We start from the raw sequence: 18,670 nt of genomic DNA on the forward strand, positions 1-18,670 counted from the left end.
GAAGGAATATCCTTAATCGAATTATCCTTGATCGGACTTTACTGGCTTTACCTTGCACTAAACGTTATTCCTTTTATCCTGTATCTGTACACTGTGAACGGCTCGATTGTAATCATGTATTGTCTTTCCGCTGACTGGATAGCACGCAACAAAAGCTTTTCACTGTACAAGTGACAATAAACTGAAATAAAACTGAGCAGCACCTCATATTTCGCTTGGGTAGTTTACACCCCAGCGGTATGACCATTGACCTCCAATTTCAGGTAGAAACATAGAAAATACGTGCAGGAGTAGGCCATTCGGCCCTTCGAGCCTGCACCGCCATTCAATATGATCATGGCTGATCATCCAACTCAGTATCCTGTACCTGCCTTCTCTCCATACCCCCTGATCCCTTTAGCCACAAGGGCCACATCTAACTCCCTCTTAAATATAACCAATGAACTGGCCTCAACTACCTTCTGTGGCAGAGAATTCCAGAGATTCACCACTCTCTGTGTGAAAAATGCTTTTCTCATCTCAGTCCCAAAGGATTTCCCCCTTATCCTTAAACTGTGACCCCTTGTTCTGGACTTCCCCAACATCTGGAACAATCTTCCTGCATCTAGCCTGTCCAACCCCTTAAGAATTTTGTAAGTTTCTATAAGATCCCCCCTCAATCATCTAAATTCTAGCGAGTACAAGCCGAGTCTATCCCGTCTTTCTTCATATGAAAGTCCTGACATCCCAGGAATCAGTCTGGTTCCCTGGTAGTCCCTGCTTTCTCCGTCTTTCCCCTCCCCTTCCCAGCTCTCCCACAGCCCACTGTCTCCGCCTCTTCCTTCCCACGCTTCAGTCTGAAGAAGGGTCTCGACCCGAAAGGTCGCCTCTTTACTTTGCTCCACAGATGCTGCCTCACCCGCTGAGTTTCTCCAGCATTTTTTGTCTAGCTAAAACAGAACTAAGGTTATTCGGGCCATGCTCACCTGATCCGCTGTTGCGGGAAGGATGTCTCAGCCGGCCGTGTCTCCAGAGGTGAAACCGTCAGCGGGGGTCCTCTCCAAGCAGCGGACCGTGGCGAGTGTTGGGAGCTGGCTGCCGTCCGGCTGAGCCCCAGGGGGTTTGCAGCCCCGCTAGAGGCGGGCAGGATGGGGGAGGGGAGGTCAGGCGCTCCGGCGTTAGTAGCAGCCGCGGGGTGAGGGGTGGAGAAAGCCTGCGGCCTGTGGCGCCCTCTGCCCGCGGCGGGCCCGGGGGCTGGCGGAGCGGCCTTCCGATGGAGCTCCCTGAAGCTCAGCCCTTCCTCCAGGGCAGAGTCGACGGGGGTGGCTGAGGTACCCTGCCCCGGTACGGGCTCCCCCACCCCCAGCGCCTGGAGACGGGCGTCACGGACAGCGGGGTGACCAACACAGTGTGGGTTAGGGTCCACCTTCCTCAAAACCCTACGTGCCCTTGTCAATGGCGAGCTTGTCCCAGATGGAGCGTTCTCTGGCAAGTCCGACCTTTCTCCCCCATCTCGCTGTTCCAAGGCTAAATCCTGTCCCACACCTCGGTGTGCCAAGGCAGGACCCTCTCCCATATCCCGCTGCTCAGAGCCACATCTCTTCCATCCATGTCGCTGTTCCGAGGAGGGATTCTTTCCTGCCTCCCGTTGCTCCGAGACAAAGTCCTCTCCCACGACCTGCTGCTCCCACATGGAATCCTCTTGGTTTTCCAATGGGGAACCCTCTTCCCCGTCGACATCCTCTCCCCCGTCACGCTGTTCCAAGCCAGGGCGGTCCCCGGCGCCTTGGAGTTCCAAGGAGGGAAGCTGACCCCCATCAAGCTGCCCCGAGACATGTTGCTCCCCCGCTTCACGCCCCTCCATGTCCATCCCACCACTCAGTAACGTCCCCAGCCCAGCCTTCAGTTCCACACTCCCGCCTCGTTGGCTGCCTCTCCCTCCATTCCCCGTCTGCGTGGAAGCCCACTCCCCTCTCCTCTCCTCTCCCGGCCGAGGCGTCGTCTCCCCGCCGCTCGCCACGGTCACCCCGGGCTCGGGGAACACGGGGCTGGACTTGTGCGGCAGCTCCTCCACGGCCAACACAAAGTCCTCCTCCGACTGTTCGCTCTGGCTGGTCACGGAAAACACAGCCCGTCCCTCCGGAGCCGTCGGGGAAAGGTCCTCCACCAGCGAGACGGTCTCCAGCGACTTCACCCTGGCCGGAGTTGTCACCAACGTAGCAGTTTGTATCTCAACGAGCTGGTGGACTTCCATGGACACAGTTGACTGGAAGTCATCCAATCTGTTTGCAGTTCCATCACCGTCCCTTAATGTAGTCATTGTCTCTATGGAGAGGTTCGACAGACAGGTCCTGTAGTGCTCGATGCCCGTTTTCTCATTGAGACTAAAGTCAAAAGCCCCACATAAGGATTTCTCCTTGCTTGCCTCATTATACTTGACAGTCCAAATGGTCCTCAGCGGCCGGTGATGTGGAGGATGAGACTGGCTCCTGGGGATGTATCTCGGTGGGTGGGCCGGTGTACCACCAGGGAGACCTTCTGTTCCGCCCCCTTGGTCCACACGCTGCCCCTCCCGTGGCTGCACGGCGGATGATGGTGGGTCCAGTTGCCGCCGCCACTGCCTCTGCCCGCTCCCCTCGCCCGGACAAGCCGCTGCCTCCCGGACTGATGGGAACACGCCAGCAACAGGGCGGCTTGGTGCGGACGGCGGGCTGGTGGGCGGTGGGCTGGTCGGCGGCGGGCTGGTGGCGGGGGGCGGGGCGGCTGGGTCGGGGCGGGTGGGGGCTGGTCGGCGGTGGATGGTGGGAGCGGGCTGGTGGGCGGTGGGTGGTCGGCGGGGGGGCTGGTCGGCGGCACAGGGCGGCCAACTTTTGCCAGGAGGAGCGGGAACGCCCTTCCCCATCTCGTCCTCCACTGGTCTCGCGACCCTCCGCGACAGCTTCACCGAGTGCCGCCCTGCCTCGCCACCCATCCCCCAGTCTGACGTTTAGTCCGCTCTCGTAGGGCCGCGCGGCAGGAGGAGAGGCGATGGGCGGGGGAGAACCAGGGCGGGCGTCGGCACGGATGCTCTCACTCTCCACCAAGACGGGCGCAGGGTTGGCCTCGCCACCTTCGGCATCAGTCGCTGGCGACGCAGGTCTTGGCGGCGAGGGGTCTCCAACCCTGTCGGCCGCGCTTCCAGAACCTTCCGTCGGCACCGAAGACCTCCGAAGATCGCGGCCCGTCGGCCCCCCTGCCATCTCTACCCCGTGCCGGTTGGCGGAGGCACGGCCTGCCTTCACTCCCAGCCCATCGTCAATCAGGCGGACACTTTTCAGTTCAACTCTTCCATCCAGGGACACGCTGTCGATGACTGGAGCAGGTGGGATACCCAAACCCACGCCACTTGCATCGTTGGCCCAAACAACATCTGGTGACTCGTTACCCCGGGCCCTTGGTTCGGGCGATCTCATCAAAGCGCTGCCGGCTTTGGTCCAGGCCTGGGCTGGTTCCACTGGAGGTCTCCTCCCCACGAGAGGTCCATCAGCCTGGGCAGACGGGGAGAAGTTCTCACCTCCCTCCGCACAATCCGCTTCCTTGTCCCCCGGCGCAGGAGAAGGCACTTGATGGGTTGAATGGCCCGCTGGCACGGCACTTGCGGGCGCCCACCGAGAAGGTGTTTCCAGACCACCCGATTCACCCGCAGGTCCAGGGGAAGGTAAGGCAGAGGACCGCGTGGCCACCGATGGGCCCGTCTCCGCGGATGCAACTGGACCCTGGAAGGAGAATGGTCCACTCGACGTGGTCTCCGTAGACCCGGGAAGGCCGGAAGGAGCGGCTTCCTCTGCTGCGGGATCTCCCAGCCCAGTCCAATCCGTCCCGCCGGCACTTGGGGTGGGCGCCGGGCCCACGGACCCACCGTGGGGCAAACTGGAGAGAGAGGGCGTGAATGGAGGGGTCTTTAGTGTCTCATCAGCTACCAGGTCCTCAAAGAAAGGATTACTCTGCAGGGCGCTGAAGAAAGGATTGGTGGCGGGCTTCGAGGGTGGCCCAGGCCCTCTGTCGGCAGCCGAGAATGGGTTAGTGTTAGTTGCGTGCCTCGGGCAGTCGGGGTGGGGGGGCAAAGGAAGAGAAGGCGGGAGGAGAGGAGCAGGGGGAGGAGGATGCAATGGCAAGCAAGGAGAGGGCGAGGGAGAATCTGAACTGGTTTCTACCGCAGGAGACACTTCCAGGCTGTGGAGGGAAGACAGAAGGGTCCTCCTGGTTAGTGTTGCGTTTAGTGACAGACACAGCAAATTTACAAGCTACCCCTTCCTCCCTCCCCCCCCACACACACAATCACAACGTATCAGACAGCTCTTCCCTCCCTTCACCACCTCCAGTTTAAATTCCATTTGGAATATTTTGGAGGACCAAGAAACCAAGAACCAAGACAGCTCACACTGCAAAATACAAAGTGCTGGAGGAACTCAGCAGGGCAGGCAGCATCTGTGGTGGGCTTTGACAATCTCTGCCTCAGAGGGCGGTGGAGGCAGGTTCTCTGGATGCTTTCAAGAGAGAGCTAGATAGAGCTCTTAAAGATAACAGAGTCAGGGGATATGGGGAGAAGGCAGGAACGGGGTACCGATTGGGGATGATCAGCCATGATCACATTGAATGGCGGTGCTGGCTCGAAGGGCCGAATGGCCTCCTCCTGCACCTATTGTCTATTGTCCATTGTCAATCTCTGCCTTAAAAATATCCACTGACTTGGCCTCCGCAGCTGTCTGGGGCAATGAGTTCCACAGAAATTTCTCCTCATCTCCTTTCTAAAGGTATGTCCCTTTATTCTGAGGCTGTGACCTCTAGTCCTAGACTCACCCACTGGTGGACACCCTCTCCACGCCCACTCTATCCTGGCCTTTCACTATTCTGCAGGTAAGACTCGACGGTTCTGTAGGTGCTGGCTCGAAGGGCCGAATGGCCTACTCCTGCACCTATTGTCTATTGGCATTCCAGCTTGGGACACCTTCCAATAGGGGAGAACTTAGATCATAAGTGACAGGAGCAGAATTAGGCCATTTGGCCCATCAAGTCTACTCCGCCATTCAATCATGGCTGATCTATCTCTCCCTCCTAACCCCATTCTCCTGCCTTCTCCCCATAACCTCTGACTCCCGTACTAATCAAGAATCTATCTATCTCTGCCTTAAATGTAGCCACTGACTTGGCCTCCACAGCCGTCTTTGGCAGAGAATTCCACAAATTCACCACCCTCTGACTAAAGAAACTTCCTCAAAGTTGTCATAATTTGAAGCGATTTAATAGGCACCTGACGGGCAACTTTTCCCACACTGGTGGTGGGTGTGTGGGATGAGCTGCCCGAGGAAATCGCTGAGGCAGGAACAAAAATAATATTAGCTTTGGCCTCCTTCGCTCATGGCTGACCATGGCTGCTATTCCCTATATGGAGGACGCCTGTGCGTGACTTTGTTTAACGTGGGGAGGCTGGTACACAGACAGCTTATCCACCCCACGGTCCTTGACAGATCTGGGTCAGGATCCAGTGGCGTGGAGTCCAAGACGACCGGAGACCCTTTTCTGCTGCAGCCTTCATCCGCCTTCCCAGCCGTTGTGAAGGTCAGCCATCGTCCTCCGCCTGTTCCACCGTCGAGGTCTTCGAACAGGCGGAGGAGGACTGTAAATAATACAAGTTCATAAGTTCTAGGAGCAGAATTATTCCATTTGCCCCATCGGCCATTCGGCCCATCAAGTCTACTCTGCCATTCAATCGTGGATGATCTATCTCTCCATACTAACCCCATTCTCCTGCCTTCGCCACCCGCACTAATGTTACTATCCTTCCCTCTGTCTCTAAATTTCACAACTCCTCTTCTCTCCACATCTGATACCCATTTAGAATCATAGTCACACAGCGTGGGAAACAGGCCCTTCGGCCCAACTTCCACACCAACCAACATATCCCATCTACTCTAGTCCCACCTGCCTGCGTTTGCCCCATATTTCTCTAAACCTGTCTAAATGCTACTTAAATGTCACGATAGTCCCTGCCTCATCTACCTCCTCCAGCAGCTTTTCCATACACCCACCACCTTTAGTCTGAAAATGTTACCCCTCAGATTCCTAATTAAATCTTTCTCCCTTCACCTTAAACCTATGCCCTTCGATTCCCCTACTCTGGGCAAGAGGCTCTGTGCATCTACCCGATCTACTCCTCTCACGATTTTGTACACCTCTATAAGATCACCCCTCATCCTCCTGCGCACTTAAGGAATAAGAGTCCCAGCCTGCTCAATCTCTCCCTATAGCTCATAAACTCGAGTCCTGGCAACATCCTCGTATATTCTCTTTACCCTTTCCAACTTCACAGCTTTCCTTTAAGATGGTACCAAGAACTGAACGCAATACTTTAAATGCAGCCTCACCAACGTCTGAAATTGTAGGTTTACAAGGTTAATTCCCGGGATGGCGGGACTGTCATAAGCTGAGAGAATGGAGCAGCTGGGCTTGTATACTCTGGAGTTTAGAAGGATGAGAGGGCATCTTATTGAAACATATAAGATTATTAAGGGTTTGTACACGCTAGAGGCAGGAAACATGTTCCCGATGTTGGGGGAGTCCAGAACCAGGGGCCACAGTTTAAGAATAAGGAGTAAGCCATTTAGAACGGAGATGAGGAAACACTTTTTCACACAGAGGGTTGTGAGTCTGTGGAATTCTCTGCCTCAGAGGGCGGTGGAGGCCGGTTCTCTGGATACTTTCAAGAGAGAGCTAGATAGGGCTCTTAATGTTAACGGAGTCAGGGGATATGAGGAGAAGGCAGGAACGGGGTACTGATTGAGGATGATCAGCCATGATCACATTAATTGGCGGTGCTGGCTCGAAGGGCCGAATGGCCTCCTCCTGCACCTATTGACTATTGATATATCTGCACCACGACCTCCTGTACTCACTGCTCACTGATGGTCAATGTGCTAAAAGCCGTTTTCACCATCCTATCTATGCTATGTTGCATGTTCTAACTCTCATTCTATCATTCTATCCCAGTCTGAAGAAGGGTTTCGGCCCGAAACGTCGCCTATTTCCTTCGCTCCATAGATGCTGCTGCACCCGCTGAGTTTCCCCAGCAATTTTGTGTACCTTCGATATTCCAGCATCTGCAGTTCCCTTTTGAACATTATTAAAACACTGTTGGCTAAAGGGCCTGTCCCACCAGCATGCGATTGCATGTGTCTAGCGCGACCAAATGTGGTGGCTTAAGGCGTACGGCCTCGCGGGGCCGGTCTCAATTCGAACCGCGGAGGCGTCTGGAGTTGTGCGGGGCTGGTCCCAACACCATACTCAACAATCAGCTGGGCAGGAGGCGGGCCGACTGAATTTGGACGTCGCACGGTGACATCATCATGCAACGGCACACCGGGCGCTGACATCATCGCGCAACGCCAAGCGCTAGCCGTACGCCGTCAAGACGCTGCGTACGACGTCGAGATGCTGCGTATGACCGTAATGCGCCTGCGGGCCGACAGGCCGTTAGTGCGCGGGATTTTCGAACAGTGCAAATTTTCTGAGCCCCACGCGATGTCGGGACCAGCCCCGTACAACTCCATACGTCTCCGCCGATCGAAGTGGGACCAGCCCCGAGAGGCCGTACGCCTCAAGCGACCACGTTTGGTCGCGCTAGACGCATGTTATCGCATGCTGGTGGGACAGGCCCTTAAGGTTAGAGTTATCCCTTTGAACAGCTTGGCCTGCGTTTGAAGTGTGTACTGATGGTGACATGCTGGGATTAACCAGAGACAGGAACACCCTTCCAGTTAATTACAGCCCAGAAACAGATCAGTGGACAACTGGCTTATGCATTTACTGATACTACACACAAACCTTCCCCCAACATTTTATCTCATCCCTGCAGTGAATACACCCATCCCTTACTCTCTGCCGACGGCTTGGTATCTGATTGCGTATTTTTAAACTAATGTTTAGTTTAGAGCTACAGTGCAGAAACAAGCACTTTGGCCCACCGAGTCCGCGCCGACCAGCGATCCCATCCCCGCACACTGACGCTATCCTGCACACGCCAGGGACAATTTACAAACCTGCACGTCTTTGGAGTGTGGGAGGGGAAACAGGAGCGTCCGGAAAAAAAACCCACGCAGGTCACGGGGAGAACGTACAAACTCCGTACAGACAGCACCCGTAGTCAGGATGGAACCCGGGTCAATGGTGCTGTGAGGCAGCAACTCTACCGCTGCACCACCATGCCACCCATGATGTTTTCTGCACAATCTTTCTCTTTTTACTATCTTGCAGAATTTGTGTGTGACAATTGTGCTCTACAGTGTTGAGAACTATATTCTGCACTCCGTATCATCCCCTGGGCTCATCCACCGCCTCGAAGGGCCGAATGGCCTCCTCCTGCACCTATTCTCTATATTCAGGGGCAGTTTCTTCCCAGCTGTTATCAGGCAAGCAAACTGTTCTCTCACCAACTAGAGAGCCGTCCTGACCTCCCACCTACCTCATTGGAGACTCTCGAACTATCTTTAATCAGACTTTACTGGACTTTATCTTGCACTAAACGTTATTCTATTTATCCTGTCTTTGTGCACTGTGGACAGCTTGATTGTAATCATGTATAGACTTTTCAGTTCCGGTTTTTTTTCACTTCAGTTTTTTCAGTTCATTTCAGTTTAGTTTATTGTCATGTGCACCGAGTGACAGTGAAGGGCCTGTCCCACTTGGCCGTCATTTACGCGACAGGCCGGTAGTGACTGACGAGCGACTGATGCGTGAGTCTGTGGAATTCTCTGCCTCAGAGGCCGGTTCTCTGGATACTTTCAAGAGAGAGCGAGATAGGGCTCTTAATGACAGCAGAGTCAGGGGGATATGGGGAGAAGGCAGGAACGGGGCACTGATTGTGGATGATCAGCCATGATCACATTGAATGGCGGTGCTGGACTCCTGTCTATTGTCAAACCTTCTCTGCATCTTTCCAGTTTAACGACGTCCTTCCTACAGCAGGGTGACCTCAAATGAACACAGTCCTCCAAGCGTGGCCTCACCGACGTCTTGTACAACTGCAACATAACTGGGCAGACTTCTATACTCATTACCCTGACTGATGACGGACCAATGTACCAAAAGCCTTCTTCACCACCCTATCAAACTGTGACGCCACTTTCAGGTGTACTATGTACCTGAACTCCGAGATTCCTCCTGCCCTGGTTTAACTTCCCAAAATGCCACACCTCACACTTATCTGCATTAAACACCATCAGCCATTCCTTAGCCGACCTGCCCAACTAATCAAATGCTTACTGTAATTTTTGATTGCCATCTTTGCTGTCTACAATACCACCCACTATAGTGCCATTTACAGCACCACCCACTATAGTGCCATTTACAGCACCACCCACTATAGTGCCATTTACAGCACCACCCACTATAGTGGTTTAGCAATTGCTTCGTCCCAGTGGTGACAATTATTTTTATTTACCTCTCCCCTCCCTTCCCAAGCAATTTGCCCGGCACGGTGGTGCAGCGGTAGAGTTGCTGCCTCACAGCGCCAGAGACCCGGGTACAATCCTGACCCCACGGGTGCTGTCTGTACAGAGTTTGTACCTTCTCCCCCTGACCTGCGTGGGTTTTCTCCGGGTGCTCCGGTTTCCTCCCACGCTCCAGGTTAATTGGCTTCTGTAAAATTCAAAATTGTCCCCAGTGTGTAGGATAGTGTTACCGTGTGAGGATCGCTGGTCGGCGCGGACTCGGTGAGTCTGAAGAAGGGTCTTGACCCGATACGTCACCCATTCCTTCTCTCCAGAGAATGCTGCCTGACCCGCTGAGTTACTCCAGCTTTTTGTGTCTATCAACTGTGGGCTGAAGGGCCTGTTTCCGGACTGTATCTCTAAACTAAACTACACGTTCCTTAAAAAAGGCTATCCTCGCACTGGAGGAAGTCCAAATCGCATTCACTCAGCTAATTCATGGCATGAGAGGGTTGTTCTATCACAAATAATGGGTAACAATGAATCAGAGGAAGGGAGGAAGATCAATAACCTGACGGAATAGTGCCAGAGCAACAATCTTGCTCGGAAAATTAGCAAGACGAATCAGCTTATAAATTAAGAAGTGACAGGCCATTCGACCGCTCGAATTAGGCTGAATTAGGCCATTCAGCCCATCATAGAAACATAGAAAATAGGTGCAGGAGTAGGCCATTTGGCCCTTCGAGCCTGCACCGCCATTCAATATGATCATGGCTGATCATCCAACTCAGTACCCTGTACCTGCCTTCTCTCCATACCCCCTGATCCCTTTAGCCACAAGGGCCACATCTAACCCTCTTAAATATAGCCAATGAACTGGCCTCAACTACCTTCTGTGGCAAACTTCCAGAGATTCACCACTCTCTGTGTGAAAAATGTTTTTCTCATCTCGGTCCTAAAGGATTTCCCCTTTATTCTTAAACTGTGACCCCGTGTCCTGGACTTCCCCAACATCGGGAACAATCTTCCTGCATCTAGCCTGTCCAACCCCTTAAGAATTTTGTAAGTTTCTATAAGATCCCCCCCCCTCAATCTTCTAAATTCCAGCGAGTAAAATCAAGTCTACTCCGCCATTCAATCATGGCTTATCAACTTTCCCTTCCAACCCCATTCTTCTGCCTTCTCCTCATAACCCCTGATAACCAATACTAATCAAGATAGGGCTCTTAAAGATAGCGGAGTCAGGGGATATGGGGAGAAGGCAGGAACGGGCTACTGATTGGGGATGATCAGCCATGATCACATTGAATGGCGGTGCTGGCTCGAAGGGCCAAATGGCCTACTCCTGCACCTGTTGTCTATTGTCTATCAATCTCTGCCTTAAATATATCCACTGACTTGGCCTCCACAGCCGTCTGTGGCAAATGAGTTCCACAGAAATCCCTCCTCATCTCCTTTCTAAAGGTATGTCCCTTTATTCTGAGGCTATGACCTCTGGTCCTAGACTGACCTGCTAGTGGACACACCCTCTCCACGCCCACTCTATCCTGGACTTTCACTATTCGGTAGGTAAGACCATGAAACAGAACGTTGACTTCATAGGGGGAATGTCAGGGGATCATGTGCCAGATTTCATTGGTGGGTCGATGGTGGAGAGAGGTCGCGGCTTCAAATTAGTTTAGATCAGAGATACAGCGCGGAAACAGGCCCTTCGGCCCACCGAGTCCGCGCCGACCAGCGATCCCCGCACACTAACACTATCCAACACACACTAGGGACAATTTACAATATTACCAAGCCAATTAAAAGCCCTGTCCCACTGTACGAGTTCATTCCAAGAGCTCTCCCGAGTTTAAAAAAAATCAAACTCGTGGTAAGCACGGAGAATGAACGTAGCGGGTACGTCGGAGCTCGGGGACGTCTCTTAGCGCTAACGGCAGGTACTCGTGAAGACTCGCTAACGGCAGGTAAGCACGGGAAGACTCGTGAAGATTTTTCAACATGACGAAAAATGTCCACGAGAGCCCCGAGTACCGTCGAGTGGCCATTACCGTAAATCTCCGAGTCCGAATCAGGGCAAACTCGGGAGAACTCTTGGAATGAACTCGTACCGTGGGACAGGGCTTTAACCGACAAACCTGTACGTCTGTGGAGTGTGGGAGGAAACCGGAGCACCCGGAGAAAGCCCACGCAGATCATGGGGAGAATGTACAAACTCCGTACAGACAGCACATATGGTCAGGATTGAACCCGGGTCTCCGGCGCTGTGAGGCGGCAACTCTACCGCTGCGCCATCGTGCCGGACTTGATGTTGAAGGTCTCGACTGACCCGCTTTGGGCCCAGCACGGAGATGGAATCATGAATAACGTTCGTCAACACCTCTGCTTTATTTGACGTTTAAGGGCCTGTCCCACTTGGCGATTTTTTCTGCGACAAATCAGTGTCGCCAAAAGATTTTGAACATTTCAAAATCGAGCGGCAACAAAAAAAATGTTGCGACACTTGAAAAAAACACCGCGCGTCAAAACGCCGACACGCCGCAAAATTTTCGGTGACCTGATACGTCAGTCAATGATGCTGGTAGCGGCCGAAAAAATTGCCAGTGGGACTGGCCCTTTAAGATTCAGCATGTCACTGAATACCCCAACAAACGTCTACAGGTGCATTGTAGAATGTATTCTGACTGGTTGTATCATGGCCTGGTGCAGCAATTCCAACCCGCTGGAATGCAAGAGGCATCGCGGCCCATCATGGGCTCAGTCCTCCCCACCATGGAGAGCATCTACACAGGGCGCTGCCTCATGATAGACAATAGGTGCAGGAGTAGGCCATTCGGCCCTTCGAGCCTGCACCGCCATTCAATATGATCATGGCTGATCATCCAACTCAGTATCCCGTACCTGCCTTCTCTCCATACCCCCTGATCCCTTTAGCCACAAGGGCCACATCTAACTCCCTCTTAAATATAGCCAATGAACTGGCCTCAACTACCTTCTGTGGCAGAGAATTCCACTGATTCACCACTCTCTGTGTGAAAAATGTTTTCCTCATCTCGGTCCTAAAAGATTTCCCCCTTATCCTTAAACTGTGACCCCTTGTTCTGGACTTCCCCAACATCGGGAACAATCTTCCTGCATCTAGCCTGTCCAACCCCTTAAGAATTTTGTAAGTTTCTATAAGATCCCCCCCCTCAATCTTCTAAATTCTAGCGAGTACAAGCCGAGTCTATCCAGTCTTTCTTCATATGAAAGTCCTGACATCCCAGGAATCAGTCTGGTGAACCTGATGGTCGTATGAAGGCGGCATCTCCCATCGAGGATCCCCACCGTCCGGGCCAGTCACTGCTGCCTGCCGGGCCGGAGGTACAGACGCCTGAAGCCCCCACACCACCGGGTTCAGGAACAGATACTTTCCCACGACCATCAGGTTCTCGAACCCATCCGCACAACCCTAATCCCACCTCAGCAAGGGAACACTACTCGCCACCACTTGCACGATCATTCACTTGGTTTTTTTTCTAACTATTTTCTAAATATGTTTCTGCACTAACATCATACATTCATAGGTAGACAAAAATGCTGGAGAAACTCAGCGGGTGAGGCAGCATCTATGGAGCAAAGGAACAGGTGACGTTTCTGGTCGAGACCCTTCTTCAGACTGATGTGTGGTGTGGGTGGGGCGGGAAGAAGAAAGGAAGAGGCGGAGACAGTGGGCTGTGGGAGAGCTGGGAAGGGGAGGGGAAGGAGGGAGAAAGCAAGGACTACCTGAAATTGGAGAAGTCAATGTTCATACCGCTGGGGTGTAAACTGCCCAAGCGAAATATGAGGTGCTGTTCCTCCAATTAGCAGTGGGCCTCACTCTGGCCATGGAGGAGGCCCAGGATTCATTCATACATTCATACACATTCATATAGTCTTACAGAGTTGGAACAGGCTCTTCAGTGCAACTTGCCCACACCGCCCAACATGTCCCATCTACACCAGTCCCGCCTGCCTGCGTTTGGCCAATATCCCTCTAAACCTGTCCTATCCATGTACCTGTCTAAATGTTTCTTAAATTATGTGTTTCTAGACTTTAGAACACATAACAGGAACACAGAACGGTACAGCATCAGAACAGGCCCTTCAGCCCACAATGTCCGTGCCCAACATGATACATAGATACAGAGACAATAGGTGCAGGAGGAGGCCATTCGGCCCTTCGAGCCAGCACCGCCATTCAATGTGATCATGGCTGATCATCCACATTCAGTACCCCGTTCCTGCCTTCTCCCCATATCCCTTGATTCCGCTAGTCCTAACAGCTCTATCTAACTCTCTCTTGAATGTATCCAGTGAATCAGCTTCCGCCGTTTTCTGAGGCAGAGAATTCCACAAATTCACAACTCTCTGTGTGAAAAAGTGTTTCCTCATCTCAGTTCTAAATGGCCTACCCCTTATTCTTAAACTGCGGCCCCCTGGTTCTGGACTCCCCCAACATCGGGAACATGTTTCCTGCCTCTAGCGTGTCCAAACCCTTAACAACCGTATATGTTTCAATGAGATACCCCCTCATCCTTCTAAACTCCAGAGTGTACAAGCCCAGCCGCTCCATTCTCTCAGCATATGACAGTTCCGCCATCCCGGGAATTAACCTGGTAAACCTACGCTGCACTCCCTCAATAGCAAGAATGTCCTTCCTCAAATTAGGGGACCAAAACTGCACACAATACTCCCGGTGTGGTCTCACTAGGGCTCTGCACAAGTGCCTGCAATGCTGCTGCAAGCGGGATTTTCATGCTACCTGTACCTCCCTGCACTTGTGTAGATGGTAATACACTTGGCCTCCTCCGTTCTAGCTGGTTAAGAAAAGCAATGGTGATGCGTAGGAAGGAACTACAGATGCTGGTTTATGCCAAAGTCAGGCGCAAAATGACGAAGTAACTCAGCGGGTCAGACAGCATCTGGAGAAAAAGGAATAGGTGACGTTTCAAGTCGCGAAACCTTCTTCAGACTCAAAAGATAGAGCTGGGGGAGGGGGAGGGGGGGCGGGGGGGAAATCGGAAACTTGATGTGAGAAAAGGCCAGAACAAATCAGGGCCAGCATCTGATGATCTCAGGAAGGGTGGTGTCCATAATGGACCTCAGGAAGGGTGTAGTCCAATAACGTCAACTATTCCTTTTCTCCAGAGATGCTGCCTGACCCGTTGAGTAACTCCAGCATTTTGTGCCTTCAAGATAAGCAATGGCCTGCAGAGAGGTCAATGATACACAGAGTTCACAGAATTCTCTGCCACAGAAGGTAGCTGAGGCCACAGTTCATTGGCGATATTTAAGAGGGAGTTAGATGTGGCCCTTGTGGCTAAAGGGATTAGGGGCTATGGAGAGAAGGCAGGTACAGGATACTGAGTTGGATGATCAGCCATGATCATATTGAATGGCGGTGCAGGCTCGAAGGGCCGAATGGCCTACTCCTGCACCTATTTTCTATGTTTCATAGTTCACATAATGATACAGCAGGCACACAGGCCCTAAAGTCCATCAAGTCCACACTGATTATCAAGCACCCATTCACAGTAATCTGCAGTAATCACCCCCCCCCCCCCTCCCCCGGCAATGTGGTTCAATACGTGCCACCCTCTGTGTAAAAACAAAACATGTCACACACATCCCCTTCATGAGTCCCACCGCAAATTGGAGGAGCAGCACCTCATATTCTGCTTGGGCAGTTTACACCCCAGCGGTATGAACATTGACTTCTCCAATTTCAGGTAGTCCCTGCTTTCTCCCTCCTTCCCCTCCCCTTCCCAGCTCCCCCACAGCCCACTGTCTCTGCCTCTTCCTTTCTTCTTCCCGCCCCCACCCCCCACATCAGACTGAAGAAGGGTCTCGACCCAAAACGTCGCCTATTCCTTCGCTCCATAGATGCTGCCTCACCCGCTGAGTTTCTTCCAGCATTTTTATCTACCTTCTCCTTTAAACTCTGTCCGATTCACCTTGATGCTGTGCCTCTAGTTTTTGATATGTCCACACTGGGACAAAAAGGTTCTGTCTACTCAATCTATGCCTCTCATAATTTCACTTATGTCTACCATGCCTCCCCTCAACCTCTGATATTCCAGAGAAAACAATCCAAGTCTGTCCACCCTCTATAGTAGCTAATACCCTCTCTTCCAAGCAACATTCTGGTAAACCTCCTCTGCACCCTCTCCAAAGCCTCCACATCCTTCCTGTAATGGGGGCGACCAGAACTGCACCCAATACTCCAAATGCAACCTCATCAAAGTCATGACTTAGACAATAGACAATAGACAACAGGTGCAGGAGTAGGCCATTCGGCCCTTCGAGCCAACACCGCCATTCATTATGATCATGGCTGATCATCTAAAATCAGATCAAATGATCGTGGCTGATCATCTAAAATGCTGAGAGAATGGAGCAGCTGAGCTTGCATACTCTGGAATTTTGAAGGATGAGAGGGAGATCTTATTGAAACATACAAGATTATTAAGGGTTTGGACACGCTAGAGGCAGGAAACATGTTCCCGATGTTGGGGGAGTCAAGAACCAGGGGCCACAGTTTAAGAATAAGGAGTAAGCCATTTAGAACGGAGACGAGGAAACACTTTTTCACAGACAGTTGTGAGTCTGCCTCAGAGGGCAGTGGAGGCCGGTTCTCTGGATGCTTTCAAGAGAGAGCTAGATAGGGCTCTTAAAGTTAGCGGTGTCTGGGGATATGGGAAGAAGGCAGGAACGGGGTACTGATTGGGGATGATCACATTGAATGGCAGTGCTGGCTCGAAGGGCCGAATGGCCTACTCCTGCACCTATTGTCTATAGTACCCCTTTCATGCTTTTTCCCCATATCCACACTCCCCACCATCGACACCATCTCCACTTCATGCTGCCTCGACAAAGCAACGGTGGGGCAAACGGCACGTTTCTGTGCTGTTTGTCCCAAAGATGTGTGGCTTGTAGGTTACATGGCCGCTATAACTTGCCCCCAGTGATCGAGTGTTGGTACAATGTGGTGGGGAATGAGAAGGATGCGTAGGAATGAACAGCAGGTGCTGGTTTACAATCGAAGGTCGACAAAAAGTGCTGGAGTAACTCTGCGGGACAGGCAGCATCTCTGGAGAGAGCGGTGAATAGGGAGTGACCCCGCGGGGTGAGACTGGTCCTTGATGATGCTGCTGGCCTTGCCGAGGCAGCGTGAGGTGTAGATGGAGTCAATGGAAGGGAGGTCGGTTTGTGCGATGGTCTGGGCTGCGTCCATAACTCTCTGCAGTAACAAACCTAAAACTAACCAGTCCATCTCCTCCATGGCTATATTTAAGAGGGAGTTAGATGTGGCCCTTGTGGCTAAAGGGATCAGGGGGTATGGAGAGAAGGCAGGTACAGGATACTGAGTTGGATGATCAGCCATGATCATATTGAAGGGTGGTGCAGGCTCGAAGGGCCGAATGGCCTACTCCTGCACCTATTGTCTATGTTTCTACTCATATTTCCCTTGCTTCCATCTTCACAATTCATCCCGAATGTTGACGGTGTGACTGACCTTGGCTTGTGATGGTTGTCCTTCAGAAACCACCCACTGGCTTTGCTCCTCTCTGCCAGTGAGCTGGACTTCCGCACAGGGGAGGGGGTGCGTGGAGGCCTAGTCTCCGGGTCGCTCCCGAAGGGGAAGACGCTGGCTTTCCTGTCCTCGGCTGGCGGCTGGGCCCTGGGGGGGTCGGCGGTGGAAAGGATGGGGACGGCTGCGTGCACTGGCTTGGCCCCCTGCCCGCCCCCCACTGTCTCCGTCACCGTCACCGTCTCCGTCTCCTGGCCCTGGCCGTCGGAGCTGGGCCCTGCCACCACCCCGGCGTTCACCGTGATGGCAGGAGGGACCACCCTGACCTCCGGCTCGTCCGGCCGCTGCCGACCCTCGGCCGAAGCCCCCGGTGCCTCCGCCTTGCAGCCCACGTGGTGATGGGCGTGACACACAGGGGCGGGCATGGGCGACAGACCGCCAGCGGATTTGGCGGAAGGCTCCTCGCGGTAGACATGACTGCCGTTGATGCAGAGCAGAGACCGGGATATGGCGCTGGTCTTGAGGGCCAGGTGACTCGGGTGGACCTCCAGAACCTGGTTGACCTCATCGCTGAGAGCCCTCTTGTGTGTCAATAACTTGGCCAAGGACGGATTGGTACCTATTGGGCAAAGAGAAGAAACACAGTGTCACATTTACTGGTTAGCCGGTGACAAACCTCCTGGTGCGTAGGAAGGAACTGCAGATGCTGGTTTCATGTGTCATTCCTAACTGTCACAGTATGTAATGTTGTCACTTGTGGGCGGAGCACCAAGGCAAATTCCTTGTATGTGAATACTTGGCCACTAAACTTATTCATTCATTCATTCATTTACACCGAAGATAGACACAAAATGCTGGAATAACTAAACGGGACAGGCGGCATCTCTGGAGAAAAGGAATAGGTGGCTTTTCGGATCGTGACCCTTCATTAGACCTTTGTAGGCAAGTAGCATGAATGTGGGTCCTGTTATTTCTTGTAGTGGCCATTTGGCCTGTTTTGCATGTCATTGATGATGGCATGTGCCTTTATATTTTAGACTGCCCGTTAAATTGTGGGTGGGATTTATGAAGTGTTTTTGGGCATGTTTGGAGCTAAGATGCTTGCGCAGAAGTTTAGTTTTTAGTGTAGTTTCTAGCGAGCCAGGGAGAAGGTTAACCCTTCGACCATGCAAGCCATGCGACATCATGTGAGTCATGAAGGAGATCATGCCAGTGTTACGGAGACACGAGGAGTTTTCTAATGTTTAAAGTAATAAGCTAGAGTTCGATGAAGATTGTAGGAACGAGTCGGAAGATGTTTGGATGTATTTTACCGTTTTCTATCAACAATAAAGCATTTATTAATCAAAGGACTGTGTTTTTGAAGACTTATCTGTGAAGAAGCTCTGAAGGTCTCTGTGAGCCAGATCGCATGCGTATCGAAGATATTCCCCTTATCCCTGCTTCATACCGCTGGTATGGCTGATCTATCTCTCCCTCTCAATCCCATTCTCCTGCCTTCTCCCCATAACCCCTGACGCCCGGACTGATCAAGAATCTATCTACCTCTGCCCTACAAATATCCACTGATGTGGCCTCCACAGCCGTCTGTGACAATGAATTACACAGATTCACCACCCTCTGACTGAAGAAGTTCCTCCTCAGAAAGAAATTCCTCCTCAACTAAAGAAACTCC

General features: G+C 52.4%; 1 protein-coding gene across 1 annotated transcript in view; it reads right to left on the reverse strand.

Moving 5' to 3' along the window:
• Nucleotides 1-18,670, reverse strand: part of rab11fip5 (RAB11 family interacting protein 5) — a 38,367-nt gene that overhangs the window by 15,080 nt on the left and 4,617 nt on the right. Inside the window, exon 3 of the mRNA XM_033043001.1 lies at nt 16,981-17,614. Within this exon, the coding sequence (XP_032898892.1) occupies nt 16,981-17,614 (634 nt within the window). The remainder of the gene's footprint in view (nt 1-16,980; nt 17,615-18,670) is intronic.

The sequence above is a fragment of the Amblyraja radiata genome, chromosome 1 (assembly GCF_010909765.2).
Source record: "Amblyraja radiata isolate CabotCenter1 chromosome 1, sAmbRad1.1.pri, whole genome shotgun sequence".
Classification (NCBI taxonomy): domain Eukaryota; kingdom Metazoa; phylum Chordata; class Chondrichthyes; order Rajiformes; family Rajidae; genus Amblyraja; species Amblyraja radiata.